This window comes from Oryzias latipes, chromosome 12 (assembly GCF_053564925.1).
Source record: "Oryzias latipes strain Hd-rR chromosome 12, Olatipes_Hd-rR_3.1".
NCBI lineage: Eukaryota > Metazoa > Chordata > Actinopteri > Beloniformes > Adrianichthyidae > Oryzias > Oryzias latipes.
The window spans coordinates 1,186,384-1,207,058 of NC_136248.1; the positions used below are offsets into that span (position 1 = coordinate 1,186,384).

Here is a 20,675-nt window from a genome sequence, read left to right on the forward strand (position 1 = left end):
CTGACTCCTCTTAGGGGGCCGGCGATCTCCTGACTCCTCCTTTTAGGGGCCAGCAAGCTCCTGACTCCTCCTCTTAGAGGCCAGCGAGCTCCTGACTCCTCCTCTTAGGGGGCCGGCGATCTCCTGACTCCTCCTCTTAGGGGCCAGCGAGCTCCTGACTCTTCCTTTAGGGGCTAGCGAGCTCCTGACTCCTCCTCTTAGGGGCCAGCGAGCTCCTGACTCCTCCTCTTAGAGGCCAGCGAGCTCCTGACTCCTCCTCTTAGGGGCCAGCGAGCTCCTGACTCCTCCTTTTAGAGGCCAGCGAGCTCCTGACTCCTCCTCTTAGAGGCCAGCGAGCCCCTGACTCCTCCTCTTAGGGGCCAGCGAACTCCTTACTCCTCCTCTTAGAGGCCAGCGAGCGCCTGACTCCTCCTCTTAGGGGCCAGCGAGCTCCTGACTCCTCCTCTTAGAGGCCGGCGAGCTCCTGACTCCTCCTCTTAGTGGCCAGCGAGCTCTTGACTCCTCCTCTAAGGGCCTCTTAGAGGCCAGCGAGCTCCTGACTCCTCCTCTTAGGGGCCAGCGAGCTCCTGACTCCTCCTCTTAGGGGCCAGCGAGCTCCTGACTCCTCCTCTTAGGGGCCAGCGAGCTCCTGACTCCTCCTCTAAGGGCCTCTTAGAGGCCAGCGAGCTCCTGACTCCTCCTCTTAGAGGCCAGCGAGCTCCTGACTCCTCCTCTTAGAGGCCAGCGAGCCCCTGACTCCTCCTCTTAGGGGCCAGCGAGCTCCTGACTCCTCCTCTTAGGGGCCGGCGAGCTCCTGACTCCTGTTCTTAGGGGCCAGCGAGCCCCTGACTCCTCTTCCTGACTCCTCCTCTTAGGGGCCAGCGAGCTCCTGACTCCTCCTCTTAGGGGCCAGCGAGCTCCTGACTCCTCCTCTTAGGGGCCAGCGAGCCCCTGACTCCTCCTCTTAGGGGCCAGCGAGCTCCTGACTCCTCCTCTTAGGGGCCAGCGAGCCCCTGACTCCTCCTCTTAGGGGCCAGCGAGCTCCTGACTCCTCCTCTTAGGGGCCAGCGAGCTCCTGACTCCTCCTCTTAGAGGCCAGCGAGCTCCTGACTCCTCCTCTTAGGGGCCAGCGAGCTCCTGACTCCTCCTCTTAGCGGCCAGCGAGCCCCTGACTCCTCCTCTTAGGGGCCAGTGAGCTCCTGTCTCCTCCTTTTAGGGGCCAGCGAGCTTTTGACTCCTCCTCTTAGGGGCCGGCGAGCTCCTGACTCCTCTTAGGGGGCCGGCGATCTCCTGACTCCTCCTCTTAGGGGCCAGCGAGCTCCTGACTCCTCCTCTTAGAGGCCAGCGAGCTCCTGACTCCTCCTCTTAGCGGCCAGCGAGCCCCTGACTCCTCCTCTTAGGGGCCAGCGAGCTCCTGACTCCTCCTCTAAGGGCCTCTTAGAGGCCAGCGAGCTCCTGACTCCTCCTCTTAGGGGCCAGCGAGCTCCTGACTCCTCCTCTTAGCGGCCAGCGAGCCCCTGACTCCTCCTCTTAGGGGCTAGCGAGCTCCTGACTTCTCCTCTTAGGGGCCAGCGAGCTCCTGACTCCTCCTCTTAGGGGCTAGCGAGCTCCTGACTCCTCCTCTTAGGGGCCAGCGAGCTCCTGACTCCTCCTCTTAGGGGCCAGCGAGCTCCTGACTCCTCCTCTTAGCGGCCAGCGAGCCCCTGACTCCTCCTCTTAGGGGTTAGCGAGCTCCTGACTCCTCCTCTTAGGGGCCAGCGAGCTCCTGACTCCTCCTCTTAGGGGCTAGCGAGCCCCTGACTCCTCCTCTTAGGGGCCAGCGAGCTCTTGACTCCTCCTCTTAGGGGCCAGCGAGCTCCTGACTCCTCCTCTAAGAGGCCAACGAGCTCCTGACTCTTCCTCTTAGAGGCCAGCGAGCTCCTGACTCCTCTTCCTGACTCCTCCTCTTAGGGGCCAGCGAGCTCCTGACTCCTCCTCTTAGGGGCCAGCGAGCTCCTGACTCCTCCTCTTAGAGGCCAGCGAGCCCCTGACTCCTATTCTTAGGGGCCAGCGAGCTCCTGACTCCTCCTCTAAAGGCCTCTTAGAGGCCAGCGAGCTCCTGACTCCTCCTCTTAGGGGTTAGCGAGCTCCTGACTCCTCCTCTTAGGGGCCAGCGAGCTCCTGACTCCTCCTCTTAGGGGCTAGCGAGCCCCTGACTCCTCCTCTTAGCGGCCAGCGAGCCCCTGACTCCCAAAATGATAGAAAAACATCAGAGTTTAGTCTATTAAATCTGATTTGCTTTCTCCAAATGGGATTAGAATAAATTTGAAGTCAATACTGTGAGAAAATAAGATTGTTGATGAAGACAGGCGCCAAGATGACTGGGAACATTTTGACAACACTGCTTTATAATATCCTGTGTGATCAGTTTTCCAAACAAGTTCAGTTGATGCTCCTTTAAAACGCAGACAGATTTTCTGAGCATAGCAGACCTGACTATTTTATTACATTCCAAACAGAATGTCTCCATTTGATCATGTATGTTTTACTGCTTTTACAGCAGCTCTTGTTGTTGTTCTTGTTATTTCCAGTCTTACTTTTAAAACGTCTTTAAGCGCAGATGAAACCCAGGTGAAAACATCCAGGATAAGTGGAACCAAGGGAGCGTTTTCCGTGTCCTGGAGGGGGTCTCCTGAGGCCAGCTGTGGTTACATAGTGGACTGGTATCCAGTAGAGGACCCGTGGTCTGTGGATTGGATGAAGCTCCCTCCCAACCAGACCAGTGCCAACATAACCTCCAGTAGGTCTTTAATGGGGTCCTCTCATAGCTGCATGTGCACGCCTATTGTTTCTGCACACAACTTTGATAAAAACACACCAACATTCATTGCAGCTGTTTGTGTTTCCTGCCAGAACACTTGACAGATGGATGCAGATACTTTTTGTCGGTATACGCCTGCACCCAGGGATCTCCAGTGCTGGTGGAGAGGAGGGAGGGCTACGCCACAGAGACGAGTTAGTATAAGAACGGTCTTTGGTTCACAGTCCTCATGTTGGTTGAGCAGCGTTTCCCTCCTGTTTGTCAGGAATCCAAGGAAAGCTGTTTCAGTCTTTGAACCATAAACAGAGGAACCTGGACGTGGAGGTTTCCTGGGACCCCATCCCACTCAGCCGGCAGACTGCCTACATACACGGCTACAATCTCTACTGTCGGAACAGCAACAAGCATGTGGTTAATGTGAGCACAGGTATGTTTCACAGTCCTGCAAGCAAATATGACATCACATTTTTCAGCCAGGATAAAAAGTTTAAAGACAAATGAGGTAAAAAAAAATAAAGTAAATCAATTCTAATCATGAATGATGATCAGTAATAAAACCACTTTTACAAGCTACCTGACGATCTGAAAAGCCTGAACCGTCCACAGGATAAGGAGATCTTTGATATCTGCAACAACACACTCGGACTTTGCTTTAATTGGTTCCTGTGTTCTTTTGGTTAAGCCGATCCTGAAGCCACCAGTCTGACTGCAAAAGGGCTGAAAGTGGATTTGTATGAGTTCACGGTGACGGCACAGACAGCAGTAGGAGAATGCTGCAAAGAAACCTTCAGCTTCACTTTAAATTCTCCAAGTAGGTTTCTAAAGTTGGATGAACCTCAGTTCTTTTACTCGTTGACCCATTTGTGCTTTTGCCTTCTCTAGCTGATAAGATGACCATGGCGGTCTTATTTTCCCTGGGGGCGTTATTTCTGTTCCTCTTCTTTGTCACAATCATCTGCTACAAGCAGTGGAGATGGTGAGCAAGCCGCATGTTCCCTCCAAGTAACGTTAAATTCATTCATTTCTCAGACATGTGTCTTTTTATATTCTACAGCATCAAGCAAAAAGTCTTTCCTCCAATCCCCAAACCTGTGTTGGTAAACCGGTGGATGACATCACCGGTACGTCTAACCCTTAGAACCTGATCATCCCTCTTTGAAATCCATTCATGTCAAAAGGATTTTCATTTTCGTGGAAACCTCTGACTAGAACCTAAAAATGAGACCCGGTTCAGATGGGAACCCACGTTTCCATTCTCTTCTCTGCCCAGAACCTTCATCATGTCAAAAACTATCCTCCTTCAGCACAAGCGAAGCTGTAAGGCCTTTTTCTCTGTCCTTTCAGGTTTTACTTGAAAGTCCGTTTCTGCTCAGCGCTCAGGTTCATCCCATAGACATTCCCCAGCTCTGCAATGAACCCAAAGCAGCGGAACCGGAGCTTCCCACTCAGGACGGCACACACTGGACTTCATCACAAAGTCCTGCAGGCTACTGCAACCAGCCTCTTAAAATCCGCACCGCCTCTCATCTCAGTGTAGACTCCGCCCCATTCAGTCTATCCTCTTCTACCTGTAGAGGTGACCTTCAGAACCCGTCCTATAACCTGAAGGTTTGGAGCGAGGACCGTAACTCCGGCTCGGAACAGCAGCTTCTGGATGCTTCAGCTTCCCCAACAAGCTCCGGTCAGTACAAGCCTCAGACCGACATGGAGGTCTTCAGGCCACACCCACTGAGGGAGGAGTCGCAGGGCTGCATTCCCTGTGACTCTGATTACATTTCGTTACCGCGGTAACAGACCGAAACTCCACTGGATCAAGTGAACTGACACAGGAAAGGGGACGAGCTGTCACTATGGCAACAAGCAGGCATCCAGTGAAAGTATTCAGTCCCCTTCACGTTCTTTACTCTTTGTTTCATTGCAGCCATTTACCAAGAGCGGGAAAATGATTTTGTCTTCTGGATAATTTACACTGAATGAAGAAAAACGGTCAGAGGTGTAAACATGTCAGAGAAATGGTTGTTTCTTCTGATGAATCCACCTCTTCCCTGGAGTCCAGCTGTGTTTAGTCAAACTGACCGGACCCGTTCAGGAAGCCTCTCACCTGTCTGTGGAAGACCTTCCAGCTCGCCGTTCATGCCCGACCAATCAGAATCAGAGGCTGAAAGAACTGCCCCAGGAGCTGTGGCATTACGGCACAGATCTGATCAAGGTTACAACAGAATCCCTGCACCTTCCTGAGAGCACAGGAACCTCCAGAACCCTCAGGTGAACCGACCAGAACCGGGCCGTCCAGCCAAACTGAGCAATCATTGGGAGAAGAGCCTCGGTGAGAGCGGCAAAGAAAAAGATCAGCTCCAGAGATCAGTGTGGAGATGAGAGAAAACATCCCTGCAGATCCCATCGGTCTGAGCTGTAAACCCATTTCTCTGATAAGACCTAAGAATTCCTCCATGAGTTTTACTGAAGTCTTAAGATGTTGATGTTTGATTAGGACTGAAGAGACTGTAAGAAATACAAAGATGTCTTTTATTTTGAAAAGATTTATTGAGTTCACAAACGTAGAGTTTTAAAAGTACTCTTAAAAGTCAAACTACAAATAGTTTTAAATCAACTTAGTGTAGCCACAACACAATTCAGTCAAATCGTCAACATTTACACAATAAACTGGCCTCTGAAAAACTTCAGAGTTTTGGGGAGTTATGATGGATCCCCCCATTCACCCCCACCCCCTCTGCACAACCACAGACTACAGCATTCTGCATAACTGCAATGATACAAAAATAACAACTGATATATTTTACATAAAAACAGGAAGAAAAAAACATACATTACGCCAAATAAATTTTGTAAGTTAAAAAATCACGGAGGGGTCCGACAAGCTGCACGTCTGCTGGGGGAGACATCATCTACTGAGAATCTGGAAAAGCCATTGCATGATTTATAAATCATTTATTTGGACGCAACTGCTGCAGATAAGTATTTGAACCACTGAGAAAACCAATGTTCATATTTGGTTCAGTTCATTGTTTGTGATTCCAAAGATCAAAGGTTTCCTGGAGTTTCTCAGCAGGTTTGCAAACACTGCAGGGGGGTTTTGGCCCCCTCCTCCTCACAGATCTCCTCTAGATCAGTCAGATTTCTGGGCTGTCGCTTAGAAACACAGAGTTTGATTTTCCTCCAAAGGCTTTCTATTGGGCTGAGGTCTGGAGACAGAGCCCCTCCTTGGTTCTCCTGGCTGTGAGCTTTGGGTCGTTGTCATGTTGGAAGACGCAGCCACGCCCCATCTGCAATGCTCTGAGGGGGGAGGTTGTTCCCCAGAATCTCCCCATGCATGGCCCCAGTCCTCCTTTACTATACAGTGCAGTCGTCCTGCTCTATGTGCAGACAAACACCCCATAGCATGATGCTACCACCCCCATGCATGGCCCCAGTCCTCCTTTACTATACAGTGCAGTCGTCCTGCTCTATGTGCAGACAAACACCCCATAGCATGATGCTACCACCCCCATGCATGGCCCCAGTCCTCCTTTACTATACAGTGCAGTCGTCCTGCTCTATGTGCAGACAAACACCCCATAGCATGATGCTACCACCCCCATGCATGGCCCCAGTCCTCCTTTACTATACAGTGCAGTCGTCCTGCTCTATGTGCAGACAAACACCCCATAGCATGATGCTACCACCCCCATGCATGGCCCCAGTCCTCCTTTACTATACAGTGCAGTCGTCCTGCTCTATGTGCAGACAAACACCCCATAGCATGATGCTACCACCCCCATGCATGGCCCCAGTCCTCCTTTACTATACAGTGCAGTCGTCCTGCTCTATGTGCAGACAAACACCCCATAGCATGATGCTACCACCCCCATGCTTCACAGTAGGGATGGTGTTCTTGGGATGGGACTCATCATTATTTTCCTCCAAAAACGGAGAGTGGAATTCAGACCAGAAAGTTCTATTCTGGTCTCATTTGAACACATGACCTTCTCCCATGGTCCTCTGGATCATCCAAATGGTCTTTGGCAATCTTTAGACGGGCCTGGACACATGCTGGTTTAAGCAGCATGCATGATTTCAAACCATGACGACTTGGTGAATAACCAACCGTAACCATGGAAACAGATCCCCCACCTCTCTTCAGGTCATTGACCAGCTCCTCCTGTGTAGTTCTGGGCTGATTCCTCACCTTTCTTAGGATCACTGAGACTCCAGCAGGTGAGATCTTGGAGCCTCAGTCTAAGAGGGAGACTGACCGTCATGTTTAGCTTCTTCCTTTGTCTAAGAATTGCTCCAGAAGTGCATCTTTTCTCACCAAGCTGCAAAGAACTTGCTGGTTGAGTGTTTTGTTTGAACATCAATACAAAAACACATCAATGCTGCTGCAGAACTCTCATCAAACCAGCGGTTGGCATTTCTTCTGGTCCGGGGGTCGGCAACCCGCGGCTCCGGAGCCGCATGAGGCTCTTTAGCGCTGCCCTAGTGGCTCCCTGGAGCATTTTCAAAAATGTTTGAAAATGTAAAAAGAGGGGGGAGGGAAATATATTTTATGTTTTAATATGGTTTCTTTTGGAGGGAAAACAAGACACAAACATTCTTTACGTTTTCCAATGATGTAAGAATGTGTAGAATAAATATTAAATTTCAACATTTCTGTCATCGAGGATTTGCGTCATAGCCTGCGACACACGTTTCTACCAGCAGGGCGGCGGACCACTAGGCAGGTGGCTGATGGAAATGAACCACCGTCAGTTCCGTTCATTGCTTGATGAAGTTGAAAGTGAATATTCTGATCTCCTGCTACACAACACAGTCCGGTGGCTGTCCAGGGGGGACGCTTTGCGTCGCTTTGTCGTCTGTTTAGAACACGTGAAAACATTCCTGAAAAGCAAAGACCTGAACTACCCGCAACTGGAGGATCCTGAGTGGCTCAAATAGCTGCACTTTTTGGTGGATGACTGTGACAAGCCACCTAAAGGAGCTGAATGAAAGTCTGCAGGTGCCGCAAATGCTTGAAGCTGTTCTGTCATTCCAGCTGGCTGTCTTTGCCAGAGATGTACAGCGAAAGAAGACGATGCTGCTGGATCACCAACACATTGAGCAGAAATATCATTTTGGATTGAGGCCTGCACAGGAGGCTAGAACTGTAACTTTGACAGAGAAACCCTCTAAACCACATGTGTCAAACTCAAGGCCCCGGGGCCAAATGTGGCCCTTCATGTCATTTTATGTGGCCCGCGAGAGCATAAAAGTTTTCAAATTTTTAAAATAAAAATAAAAATTGGGGTGTATTTATTCATATCTAGGGGTAATTGGACTTGAAATATCGGATTGGGCAACTATACATTAGGACTTAAACACTGACCATATAACCTAACCTGGCAGAATCAAATGTAAAAGGATTTATGCTAGAGGAACAAGCAAACATGGTTTTTTTTTCATTACATTTAGTTACATGTATAAGTTATATCTGGCCCTTTGAGGACAGCCGCTATGCTGATGTGGCCCTCGGTGGAAATGAGTTTGACTGCCCTGCTCTAAACCCATAAACTACAGCAACAACACCAAGCATGTCTGTTTCTGTCTGCATAGAACATCCAGAAAATGCATCATATGTCCAGAAGAGGGCGCTGGAAACCAGTTTTTCTGACCGGCTCCCGTTCATTTTAGCTTCTCCAGTCAACTTCTAGATGAGCAGATGAGAACAAAGCTTCAGTCTGGAGGATTTTATGGTGGAAGGAAACATTTCAAATATTTGTCAAACAGACCAAAACAATCCAGAAAAGACTGAACCCAAAGGTAGAGAAGCTGCTCTTTGTGTTTCAGCTCACCTTGGCACAAGGCCCCATGCCACGCCCACTAAGGGATGGATGTGCGTCTGTGAGCTTCCAGCGCTCAGACATTGAGACTGTGGACACTTTGAATCACCTGGTGTTGACCTGATGCAGACTGTCCTCCCGACAGCAGACAGAGTCCTGCAGCAGCAGCACGTCCCTGCAGAGAGGCCTGCATCCATGCTGAGGTTAGCACCAGCTGTTCTTCCTCCTGATGTTGTTGGTCATCACTACAGGTTTTTTTCTAAAAAGGCTGTAGAAAGACAGAAAGATCCCTTTTGTGTGATTAATAAGGTTTTTTTTATATCAATTTATGTTATTTTAAATCAAAACCCAACATTTATAAGAAAAATAATTTATTAAAAAATGTCACTTAAAATAGAAGAAATGTGTCAAACAAACCATCCTTCCTGTTTTACAGGTATGTCACATGTTTCATTTATACAGCCCAGTATTACAACACAGTCGTCGTAACAGTCCTCACTAACTGTACCAAACAGAAAAAAACTATAGCTGATTGCTAAACTAAACTACTCTAAACAAAGCTAAGCTAAGCTAAACTAAGCTAAGTTAAACTAAACGGGACATCTCCACCCTTGAACCTTCCTTCTCGGTAAGGAAATCCTCCTAAAACAGGATTTCGTTAAAAAAAGAAGAAACATCAGGGGTGTCCACATAAAGGACACCGCTAGCTCCACAGAGAAAGTGGGCGTGTCTATTACCCTGGGGGCAGCGCAGACTCTTCCTGGACATTTGTGATGTCACAAATATGAGGACCCACTGGTTGAATACGCAGAAATGCATGAATGGATCCAAATACCACTTTGGGTTTTTCTTAGTGAGGAATGAAGATGAGAAAACACTTAAAAGCTCAGAAAGTGGTTTTGTATGATGTAGCCGCTCTAACAGCGGGGCAGTTCTCATCTTTATGGGTGATGATGGGGCATTTGTGGTTTGGGTCGGATGTCACTGCATATTTACTACGTTACTTTACTGTCTGGACCTGGCATCACTATCAACATCTGTAATGAATGAGAGTGGGTCTCCAAACAGGCTTATTAGTAAAAACGGGTCATTCCTTCCATCTGGACCCAAACGATGATCAAAGCAGGTCTGGACTGTTAATCACTGATTTACATTCTTTTCATGGGGAATTATTAAAGTTCAACCAAGAAAGAAAAAATAAAACCATAAAAGTAAAAAAGAAAGTGGTCTAATCCTCCTTTCTAACATTACAGGTGCACACAGTTGCTCCTTTCCAGACTAAAGAAGCAGGTTTCCAAAGATGAGGATGAGGCTCCACAGCTGCGATCTCTGACCATCTTTTTTTTTTGAAGAAGAAGAAGAATTGTGGGAAAGTCTTTCTGATTGGTTCTTTTCTCCAGTGAACACTGGGACTTTGGTACAAACGGGTTTTGAGAGAAGAGTCTCTTCTGAAGGAAGGAAGGCAGAGAAGGAGGCAGAGAACACGTGCGCGCGCGCGCGCGCCTGCAGATCTCGCGTACAGTTGGAGCTGCTGCTCCGTGTGAGGATGATCCTCCTCTGACCGTCCCGGAGCTGACGCGCCGCTGATGCTGCGTGTTCTGCCGGGTCATCCCCGGTCCGGACGAACCCGTCTCTCCTCGGTTCTGATCCTCCCGGTGAAGTTGACTGCGGCGCCAGGAACTCGTGCAGATCCGCTCACGGAGCGGCGCGAGGAGCAGCCAGGTGAGCGAGCATACGTGTGTCATTAGCAGGTTGGCGCGGGAAAGCCTCACCTGTAGAAGCAGGCATGTCCTGGATCAGCGCATCGACCCAGTTCTGGTGGGATCTGGGATTGGGTCTAACTTTACCTGTGACTCAGGTGAGGAAGAAGGACAGAAGAATGTGACCGTGACGGTAACAGCACCACCGGACGTGTCGGTTTAAGTCGGTTCCTTCCCAGAATCGCGACCTTAACGGTAATCGGCGGGAAAGGGTTCGTTTGATCCGCTGACTGTTTTAGTCCGTCCAGCTAAGAAAGTTGGGTCTGGTTCCGTCCGCCAGGGGGCGCTGCTGGTGAGACGCTCCGCGCGCGTGCAGACCTTGTTGGAGCCACAAGGACACCTGCTGAACACCTGTACTGGCTGTGACACAGCCCGCGTGCGCGGAGGATGACAGATTCCCGCCGTGAACCGAGCGTGCTGCGGACGCCCCCGCGCGCGGCAGAGGGAGGGGTTCAGGGCGGGAAGCAGTCAGGTGTGACCATCCAGGTTCACTGAGCAGTGGACACGTGACCTTTAAGGCTGTTGGACCATCAGAGATGCCTTCGGACCACCGGCAGGCCACCACGTGACATCGGAGCATTTCCACTAAACCACTGCATCATCATCATCTTCATCATCATCATCAGAGCGCAATCGCTAAGAAAATGTTTGTTAAAAAAACCGTTTCTAACTAGAGGAGCTGCTTTTCCTGAAGAACATGCAGGTTAAATGCTGAATTACTGAATGAAAATGAAACTTAAAGGGTAAAAATTGACACAAAAAAAATAGAGATGATCAAAGTTGACCGTAAATAAAGTGAAAACAGCACAAAACCAAAAAATATGTTTGTGAAAAATGCCAGAGCCGGGAATCGAACCAGCGACCTCATGCACCAAGGATTCCCCGTGTGTTTCTATGGAGGCAGAAATCCTGGAATATCTGGAAAAGTTCAAGGATTTGAAGGAGTAAAAGTCACAGCTGGAATACGCTGAAAGAGCTGAACATTTGAATAGTTGGATGTTAAAATAGATGAAACATTGTCAAGCGGCTAAAATGGAGGAAGATACTAGAGTAAAGAAAGAGAAACAGGAAAACAATGGTTGAAGGATTCACAGCATTCATCCCATTAGGCTTCAGAGGATTTTGAAAACAGCCAAATGTTTGCAGCAGCATCCTTCATTGGTGACTCAGAACCTGCTGTCCTACTTTTACGGTCCGTCCAGCAACAGGATACTAGTATTTACCTCTGTAAAAACTATGCAAGGCTAGACGACAGAGTGACCGCATGTGTCATTATTGTGAACCAAAACTTTGTATAAACTGAACTGAAGGGATCACAGCATCATGAAAATATGACGAGAGACGGTCAGCCCAGCAGAGACACCAGCCTGGACCGATTCGTCTCTTTGTCAGCCCTGTGACCCCAACAGGGATGTAGGGGGTGACGAGGATGGATGATGGAACAGAATAGAAGTTAAACAGTGAAAAGCATTAAATAGAGGGAAAAACCCAAAGAAACAAAAAAAGGTTTTAGGCCGACGTTTTTCCTAAAGATTACTCAATAAAACACAAGTGGCAGCTTCATGAGACTTGCTCTTTTTCTAAGCACGTTCTTTTACCACATGTCACTCTGGAACGCCACGTCAGTGATGACTTTTTTTGGCACCACTTACCTGGCTGAGAAACCTCCACACAGGTGGTGCTCCTGACTGCAGCTTTCCTCTCAGACCTCACATGCTGGACATTTAGTCCTTTCCTGAGTGCTGACTGAACTTTTGTCCGGTTTGACTTCCTTCTCTGCTTTTTGCGTTATTCCTGTGTGAACAACAACTACAAACATGGGACCAGCATAACAATTGTGTTCTGATTTGTGTGACTGTAGACAAAAGCTCATCAGAGGCTCCGTTCTGAGGATGCTCATGTTGGATGAATGTGAAACGATTGTCATGAACTGCTGGTGTTGGGCCCAAAATGCAGAAGACAGAAACGTAGACATTTAGTAAAAGAACCAGAATGTGACAAAAACCACAGAGAGGAGCAAAAGACAACCAGACACTGAATAGACAGAGGGCAGTTAACTGAAATGAAGACAGCTGTGGATCATGATTAACCTTAAACTGATGTGACTCTCTCAGAACATGACCATAACATGACCATAGCATGACCAGAAACATGACCAGAACCTGACCATAACATGACCAAAACCTGACCAGAACATGAGCAAAACATGACCATGACATGACCATAACATGACCAAAACCTGACCAGAACATGACCATAACATGACCAAAACATGACCATAACATGACCATAGCATGACCAGAAACATGACCAGAACCTGACCATAACATGACCAAAACCTGACCAGAACATGAGCAAAACATAACCAAAACCTGACCAGAACATGACCAAAACCTGACCATAACATGACCAAAACCTGACCAGAACATGAGCAAAACATGACCATGACATGACCATAACATGACCAAAACCTGACCAGAACATGAGCAAAACATGACCATGACATGACCATAGCACGACCAGAACATGACCATAACATGACCATAACATGACCAAAACCTGACCAGAACATGACCATAACATGACCAAAACCTGACCAGAACATGAGCAAAACATGACCATGACATGACCATAGCACGACAAGAACATGACCATAGCATGACCAGAACATGACCAGAACATGACCAGAAACATGACCAGAACCTGACCAGAACATGACCAGAACATGACCAGAACATGACCAAAAATGACCATAGCAGGACCATAACATGACCAAAGCCTGACCATAACATGACCATAATATGACCAAAACATGACCATAGCATGACCATAACATGACCAGAACATGACCATAACATGACCAAAACATGACTATAGCCTGACCATAACATGACCATGACATGACCATAACATGACCAAAACCTGACCAGAACATGAGCAAAACATGACCATGACATGACCATAGCACGACAAGAACATGACCATAGCATGACCAAAACATGACCATAACATGACCATAGCATGACCAGAAACATGACCAGAACCTGACCATAACATGACCAAAACCTGACCAGAACATGACCATAACATGACCAAAACATGACCATAACATGACCATAGCATGACCAGAAACATGACCAGAACCTGACCATAACATGACCAGAACATGAGCAAAACATAACCAAAACCTGACCAGAACATGACCAAAACCTGACCATAACATGACCAAAACCTGACCAGAACATGAGCAAAACATGACCATGACATGACCATAACATGACCAAAACCTGACCAGAACATGAGCAAAACATGACCATGACATGACCATAGCACGACAAGAACATGACCATAGCATGACCAGAACATGACCAGAACATGACCATAACATGACCATAGCATGACCAGAACATGACCCAAAATGACAATAGCAGGACCATAACATGACCAAAACCTGACCATAACATGACCATAATATGACCAAAACATGACCATAACATTACCAGAACATGACCATAACATGACCAAAACATGACCATAGCATGACCATAACATGACCAGAACATGACTATAACATGACCAAAGCTTGACTATAGCCTGACCATAACATGACCATAACATGACCAAAACATGACCATAACATGACCAAAACTTGACTATAGCCTGACCATAACATGACCATAACATGACCAAATCATGACCATAGCATGACCAGAACATGACCAGAACATGACCATAACATGACCAAAACATGACTATAGCCTGACCATAACATGACCAAAACATGACCATAACATGACCAAAACTTGACTATAGCCTGACCATAACATGACCATAACATGACCAAAACATGACCATAACATGACCATAACATGACCAAAACTTGACTATAGCCTGACCATAACATGACCATAACATGACCAAAACATGACCATAACATGACCATAACATGACCAAAACATGACCATAACATGACCAAAACATGCCTATAACATGACCAAAACATGACCATAGCATGACCATAGCATGACCAAAACATGCCTATAACATGACCATAACATGATCAAACTAGAGCCTTACAGACTGGTTTAATTTAAACCAGTGGTTCATGTAAATGATACTGGTCTGAACTGAAAGTCACGCATAACAAAGAAAGAAAAGAAGTTCAAATATCTTTCTGATGAAACTATAGACCTAAAGAAAAACGAACTAAAAACCTTTTTGACTCCAATGAAATGTGACGTTGTCAGTGCTGGTCTGTGGTTGTTCTCTGAAGTCCTGTTGAAATGTTTTAGTCTAATCTATTCTCCTCAAACATACATGAATGCATATGTCTGTGGAATGTTTTTTTCTCACTGGGGGGTTTGCTTTTCCTACAGACTGGTCCTGTTTTTCCCGCTTGGGCCGGTGTTCATCCCCTGCTTCACACGTCAGTGGAACCTTCCAATCTGCTCTGACATTCATGCTAATCTGATTAGGAAGATTTCCTCTTCATCAATGACGGCCAAGATGGAGACGCCTTTCTACCACGACGACTCCTCTGCGACGGCCGCCTTCAGTCACGTCACCGAGTACGAGCATTACCCGGGAAACAAGACGCCGATGAGCAAGAAGATCATGTCGGTGGCAGGCAGCCATCCCTTCCTCAGCGCCACCAACAGCGTTCCAGGAGGACGGGCCGGGAACCACAACCATCTGGGGCTCGCCGGTAACAGTGCCCTGCTGACGTCAGGCGCCTCCTCCGACATGAACCTGCTGAAGCTGGCCTCCCCTGAGCTGGAGCATCTCATCATTCAGTCCAACCAAGGACTGGTCACCTCCAGCCCGGCGCCAGGTTCCACCAACCCTTTCATCTACCGCGGCCAGGCCACCAATGAACAGGAGGGGTTTGCAGACGGCTTTGTCAAAGCACTGGCAGACCTTCACAAGCAGAACCAGCTGGTGGGAGGGGGGCACATGTCTCCGTCGTCATCCTCCAGCGTTTCCCTTCAAACGTCTTATCAAAGGAGCTTGATGTCGGGGGGAGACATGCCGGTCTACACCAACCTCAGCAGCTACAGCCCAGGCCAAATGCCGTACTCTGGAGGGCAGATGGCGTTCAGCGGAGGTTCAGGTGCTCCACAGCCCCACCCTAGAGGCTTGGATGCCCCTCAAACTGTGCCAGAGGTGCCTCACCCCGCAGGTGACCCCACCTCTCCACCGTCACTTTCTCCTATTGACCTGGAGACACAGGAGCGAATCAAAGCGGAGCGAAAGAAGCTCCGCAATCGCATTGCTGCATCCAAGTGCCGCAAACGGAAGCTGGAGCGAATCTCCAGACTGGAGGAGAAGGTGAAGGTCCTCAAGAGTCAGAACTCGGACCTGGCCTCCACCGCCGCCATGCTGCGGGAGCAGGTAGCTCAGCTCAAACAGAAGGTCATGAGCCACGTCACCAATGGCTGCCAGATCTCCGTCGGAGCCACGTCCTCCTCCAAATCCAGAGGCGGATGCGCTGGAAGTGACGTCTGACGAGACGATGAAGGGCATGACGGCACGCCTGCAGGCTGGAGGGTCACCACCTCGGTTTCCACATTTTGCTGGAGCCGGCGGATGTCGTGAGCTCAGAACTTTGGTGCCAGCGCGGCAGAACCAGTGGATATGTACAGAGACGCTCCTCAGTCCCAGAGGGTCTGTCAATCATCCACACAGAGGCGGGACTTACAGAACAGGTGCAAGACAAGTCTGGGAACACCTGGGATCTTTTTCTGGATCCGACAGAACAGAGGTTTTTGGCTGCTGTTCTGCAGGACTCACTGTACAAAGTGTGTTATTTTGTGGTTCTGTTCTTTAAACGGCTTATTCCTTCAGTGACTAACAGCTGTGCTGCACAGGGAGAACACGGAAACTTTCCAAGAGGAGAAAGACTTTCAAAGACAGTTTGAACTGAAACTTCACTTCAGCTCGTGTCTTTAGAATCAGAATCAGAATCAGAATCAGAATAGGTTTTATTGCCGGGTTCAGTAGAGCGCACTTTACAAAACGAGGAATTTGTCTTGGTGTATAGTACAATTAAAATAAGTTAAAAAATTAAATTAACACAACAACACACTATATACAGTTGAGTAAGGTGGGAGCACAGGTGGGCTGGGATGGTCTGTAAGTAGCAGCGATAGTCCTTTGGTGGGGGTAACCATCAGAACAGAGAAGAGTACAGATACTTGAGGTTCATTTGTAATGGGATTCTAGAAGACCTTTTTCCTGACTCCTCTTCTAATTTTGTTCAGAAGGTTTCTGCAGCTGTAGTTTGGGATTCTTTAAGAAATCAAACCTTCACTTTCAAACAGGAGGTCAAATAATTGAATTAGATTGATGGATTCACTGTTGTTTAACAGGAAAGTTCCTAGAGATCCATTGATCTCTGATGGCAAAGCAGTTTCCCACTAAGACATTTCATGTGATTTCATATCATTCTGAATTCATGTCATAGAATCATTGGAACACACAGATTGTGTGTTTATTCATCAACAATGCCTCTTTTTTGACTGACAGCTCTGATTTGACTGCAGTTCTGGGGAAGTCAGGTGTTTCTCTGGAAATGTTGAGGTTTTTTGGCAGCTGTTCCTGCAGAAAGTAGTTATTATCGGCTGAATTCAAAGGTTTTAGAGGATTGATTTACCAGAAAAAAAGTCTTTGGTTAAAAGTTTTAGTTAAGAAATCGGATCTTTGTTCTGAAAACTAAATCCAGACAAACAATCAGCTCCTTTTCTGAACTACTGTGAAGAGAAACCGTCCAAATGTTGGAATCAACGTTCTAGGATGATGGCTTCTACGTTCACATTTCTGCAAAAAGGACAAATAAAACGTTTTATTCAGATTTTCTGATCATAATGTAACAATAAAGAGGAAAAAGATCTCCGTGTTCTGTTAGGATCCAGCACAGTGGAGACTTTTCCTTCACATCTGTGACATCATTTCTGTCTTTTTGTTCATAGAATTATGATCCCTGATCATCATTTGTGATATTAAGTAGATTTGATATTTATGTGGAACGTTCTGAAGGTTGTGGTTTTTGATGTCAGCCTGAAAAAACAGAAAGGAAAAGGTCCCCCCCCCCCCCGGGTGAGATCACTGGGACAGACAGCGGGTCTTTGCAGACCGTTTGTTTTAGGAAACAGGTTTTTGAAGACTCACATATCCAAAACGCCATCGCATGCTGATAATCTAATTACACGCCACGCGGTGAGCGCAAAGGTTTACGGCGTCCTGACAACTTTTTGGCTTCGGTCCGCTGCCGCCCGGGCACATTTGGAGGTCGCAGGGGGGCAGCCCGGTTTATATACCCCTGGTGGTTGGCGGCTTCCAACCAACCAAAGACTGAGTAAATGTCTCTGGACGGCGGCTGGTTGGCGTTTGAAATGGACAGCCGCGTCAGAGCTGCTGCCAGCCGGCGATCCGGCTGCCACCGCCCTGTGGCCATCCAGCCGTCGCCCGATTCGGGGACGGCGTCATCCCCGGCTGACTGACTGACGCCTGATGGCTGCATTCATGACTGTGCCAACAATTTCCCAAAAATTGGGCGGCGATGTGAAATCCTGTAGATTCTGCCGACGCCCTCCCCATGGCGCAGTGACAGGTGTACTTGGGACCTGGGGGGCTCACGAGTATTTTTACTTTTATCAAAGGGGATTCTCATAATAACAGATTAATGGATGTTTCCGTTTATGTTATTCAATGTTCTGGCATCAAGAAGTCTCAGAACTCAGTCGGACAATAGAAGAGATTTTGATTTTTGGTCTATTGGAGGGTCTATTGCCCCCCTCCTCCTGTACCGAGTATTAGAGGTGTAGTGGTTCTTTTTGATAGGATGTCGTCTAGTTTGGTTGTTTTCCTGACAGCTGGACGGGGATCTTTAACTCCTCTGACACATAAATGTAGATGCTTCGGATGCAGAGTGGAACCCCAACAGCTGGGTGCTGCTTTACCTGAACTTCTGCACGACACTGTGAAGCCCACTTACAGGAAGTGGAGGACTTTATTTAGTTTGTGGATCTGCTATAGAGTGAGCTTCTGTTGCCTCACAAGAGCAGCTCTCCCAGCAAACACTTCATTGTTTTGACTCCTAAACTTTGGTTTCCGTTTTATGTGTTTGGAGGACCTGACTGCTGTCGGCCAGAGAAGAGAAGAAAGAACTAAAACCATCTTTGCTTCTGTCATCAACAGACGTCAATCAAAACCAAGGACATGTTTTTAAGCAGCAAATTTAAACCTGGAAATATAGAACGAAACCATTGAAATGATTTGTGATTTTGTCCTGTGACACTGATTTGATCGTCTTTGATTCTATTTTTGTAAAAACCTGCAAATGTACTTTTCACTCATTTTACGATGTTAGTCTGTATGTTTGATTACTTTAAATACTAATACCTTTATTTATTATGAGTACTTTGGAATACTATGCTACGTGTTTATGAACTTTTGTATGGATAATTGTGTCAATATATCTGTGAATGAAATCTTTATTTGTGTTTTTATTTCTATCTATCAGCTGACCCAGACTAGACCATTTTAACCTGGAACTACTGACCCGTTCTAACCAGAGCTGCTGTTCACATGCAGGAACGCCACACAGCCGATGCCAACTGGAACGTTCAGCAGAACTGATGTCTGCAGCAGAACAGAGGACGTCTCATTGGAAACTACAAAGTGGTCGGAGACGCTTCTTTTAGAAAAGAATGTGGCTCCTCCTCATTTCGAGAGTCCGTCGACCTTGATCACCTTAAATTATTGAAAATGAGCCCAAGTGTGGATGACAAAAATGTTCTGGTCTTTGGAAAATAATTCCTGAAAATGTGATGCAGAAGTTTTGAAATTAAAGGAATTCAAACCTTTTTCCCAGAGACCGTCTTTCTGTCAGCAGGACGCTGGAGTAAAGCAGGACTGTCCTTCAAGGCCGGGTCACGCGGTTTTTTAGCGTGTTGCAGGGATGAAACCGGTCATTCGTGAACACACGGAAAAGCTGGGAGAGAAAAAAAGAAGTCACTCTTTACGGCAGCGAGTCGTCAGACGAGTCTAGTTTAGTGAGTCGTCCTCACATAAAGCCCCGCCAGGTACAACAGACAAAAGAGCAACACAAAAAGAGAATTTACCTCAACAACACCAGAAACAAACAAACTAAACTACACACTAAGACACAAGGCATTCAGATCAATGTAGAAACTGTCCCCTGTAGCTATGACCTTTGACCTTTTCTGAAGGTCTGAGAATTTTAGGACAGCTCTCATTTGAAAAGGCTCAAGGCCTAAGGTTCTAATGGAATTATTGATGGTAAAGTTCCACCCTGGACAAACTGCTCCTGGTCTCGGTTTCGTTTAGGCCCAGACGGTGACAGGCCTCTGGACCCATCCGGCTCCTGTAACATGAGACAAATGAATGAATCATTAGACCACCGGTCCCCAACCCCCGGGCCGCGAACAGGTACCGGTCCGTGGCGTTAAAAAGGTTGGAGACCACTGACTTAGACGTTCCAACCAATGAAGTCAATTCAGTCGCCATGTTTCTGCAATACAGCCTCGCCACGTTGGAACCAGACGGCGTTAGTGGACTAAGCAGGGAGTCGGTCCGGATCCACATTTCTGAGGCAACCACTCTCAGGAGTGAGCTTGGAAGGCCACACCCCTTCCACTGAAAGTGGGCTGGGGATAATCTGTCAATCAAACCTTTCCAACATTTGACATGAGACGGCCTTCTGTCATTGAGGCATCTGATTGGTCAGTTTATTGCTCAACAGCAAAGATATCATGAAAGAAAAGCGGATCATCAGTGGAAGGGGTGTGGCCTTCTAGTGTGCTCACTACTGATTGGAGAGTGGTTGCCATAGAAATGCAGACTAAGACGACATGGACCAATCAGTGTTCGGCAGTGGAGCCGCCATCACTGTGTGAATGTGTTTATAACTGTACAGCTGTAGAAGTTCACCATTTGTTCTGCATTTGATGTTTATTTAATGTTCAGATCTGATGTGAAGCTTTCAAAAAGACAGAAGGAATGTTTAATATCTTTCCCTTTTTTCTGATTGTTTTTAATACTTGAGAAAAACGGATCTAGTTTACCATCAGTCCACAGTTTCATGTTCTGCTCTGACTGCAGACATGGCGGATCCATGAGATAGCATAAAAATGTGTTAAAGCTGGACTTTCAATCAATTGCGGACGTAATAACAATGGATGAGTAATCACTGATTCATATTTTTGGCGGGGTTTTTGTTGGCTCTGGTGGTTCTGAGATGACTTTTGGGCTGGAAAAATATGACTCTATCTGGCAACCCTGGCAGAGTAAAAATGTTAA

General features: G+C 47.3%; 2 protein-coding genes across 8 annotated transcripts in view; both read left to right on the forward strand.

Moving 5' to 3' along the window:
* Positions 1 to 5,641, forward strand: part of LOC105357584 (oncostatin-M-specific receptor subunit beta) — a 29,562-nt gene extending 23,921 nt beyond the window's left edge. For 3 of the 5 annotated variants that reach the window (XM_023960892.2, XM_078956444.1, XM_023960894.2), the window contains exons 11-17: positions 2,550 to 2,758; positions 2,872 to 2,973; positions 3,045 to 3,206; positions 3,462 to 3,590; positions 3,662 to 3,755; positions 3,834 to 3,900; positions 4,124 to 5,641. In XM_023960892.2, the coding sequence (XP_023816660.1) occupies positions 2,550 to 2,758; positions 2,872 to 2,973; positions 3,045 to 3,206; positions 3,462 to 3,590; positions 3,662 to 3,755; positions 3,834 to 3,900; positions 4,124 to 4,570 (1,210 nt within the window). In that variant the 3' untranslated portion in view covers positions 4,571 to 5,641. The remainder of the gene's footprint in view (positions 1 to 2,549; positions 2,759 to 2,871; positions 2,974 to 3,044; positions 3,207 to 3,461; positions 3,591 to 3,661; positions 3,756 to 3,833; positions 3,901 to 4,123) is intronic. The other 2 variants (XM_011492798.4, XM_023960893.2) reach the window with 2 other exon arrangements.
* Positions 5,642 to 8,568: 2,927 nt separating this feature from the next.
* june (JunE proto-oncogene, AP-1 transcription factor subunit) lies at positions 8,569 to 19,220 on the forward strand. 3 transcript variants are annotated; one of them, XM_078956445.1, is made up of 2 exons: positions 8,569 to 8,798; positions 14,732 to 19,220. In XM_078956445.1, the coding sequence occupies exons 1-2, from the start codon at positions 8,719 to 8,721 to the stop codon at positions 15,858 to 15,860; spliced, it is 1,209 nt and encodes a 402-aa protein (XP_078812571.1). In that variant the 5' UTR covers positions 8,569 to 8,718; the 3' UTR covers positions 15,861 to 19,220. The 3 variants fall into 3 exon arrangements, with proteins under 3 accessions (XP_078812571.1, XP_011491101.1, XP_020555601.1); XM_011492799.4 differs by lacking the exon at positions 8,569 to 8,798 and adding an exon at positions 9,994 to 10,317; XM_020699942.3 differs by lacking the exon at positions 8,569 to 8,798 and adding an exon at positions 10,333 to 10,453.
* The last annotated feature ends 1,455 nt before the right edge of the window (positions 19,221 to 20,675 follow it).

Excerpts from the sequence above, each read along its gene's own strand:
- june (XM_078956445.1), top strand. The coding sequence starts at position 8,719 with ATGCAGACTGTCCTCCCGACAGCAGACAGAGTCCTGCAGCAGCAGCAC. Across the intron at positions 8,799-14,731 it reads AGGCCTGCATCCATGCTGAG|ACTGGTCCTGTTTTTCCCGC; the intron begins GTTAGCACCAGC and ends CTTTTCCTACAG.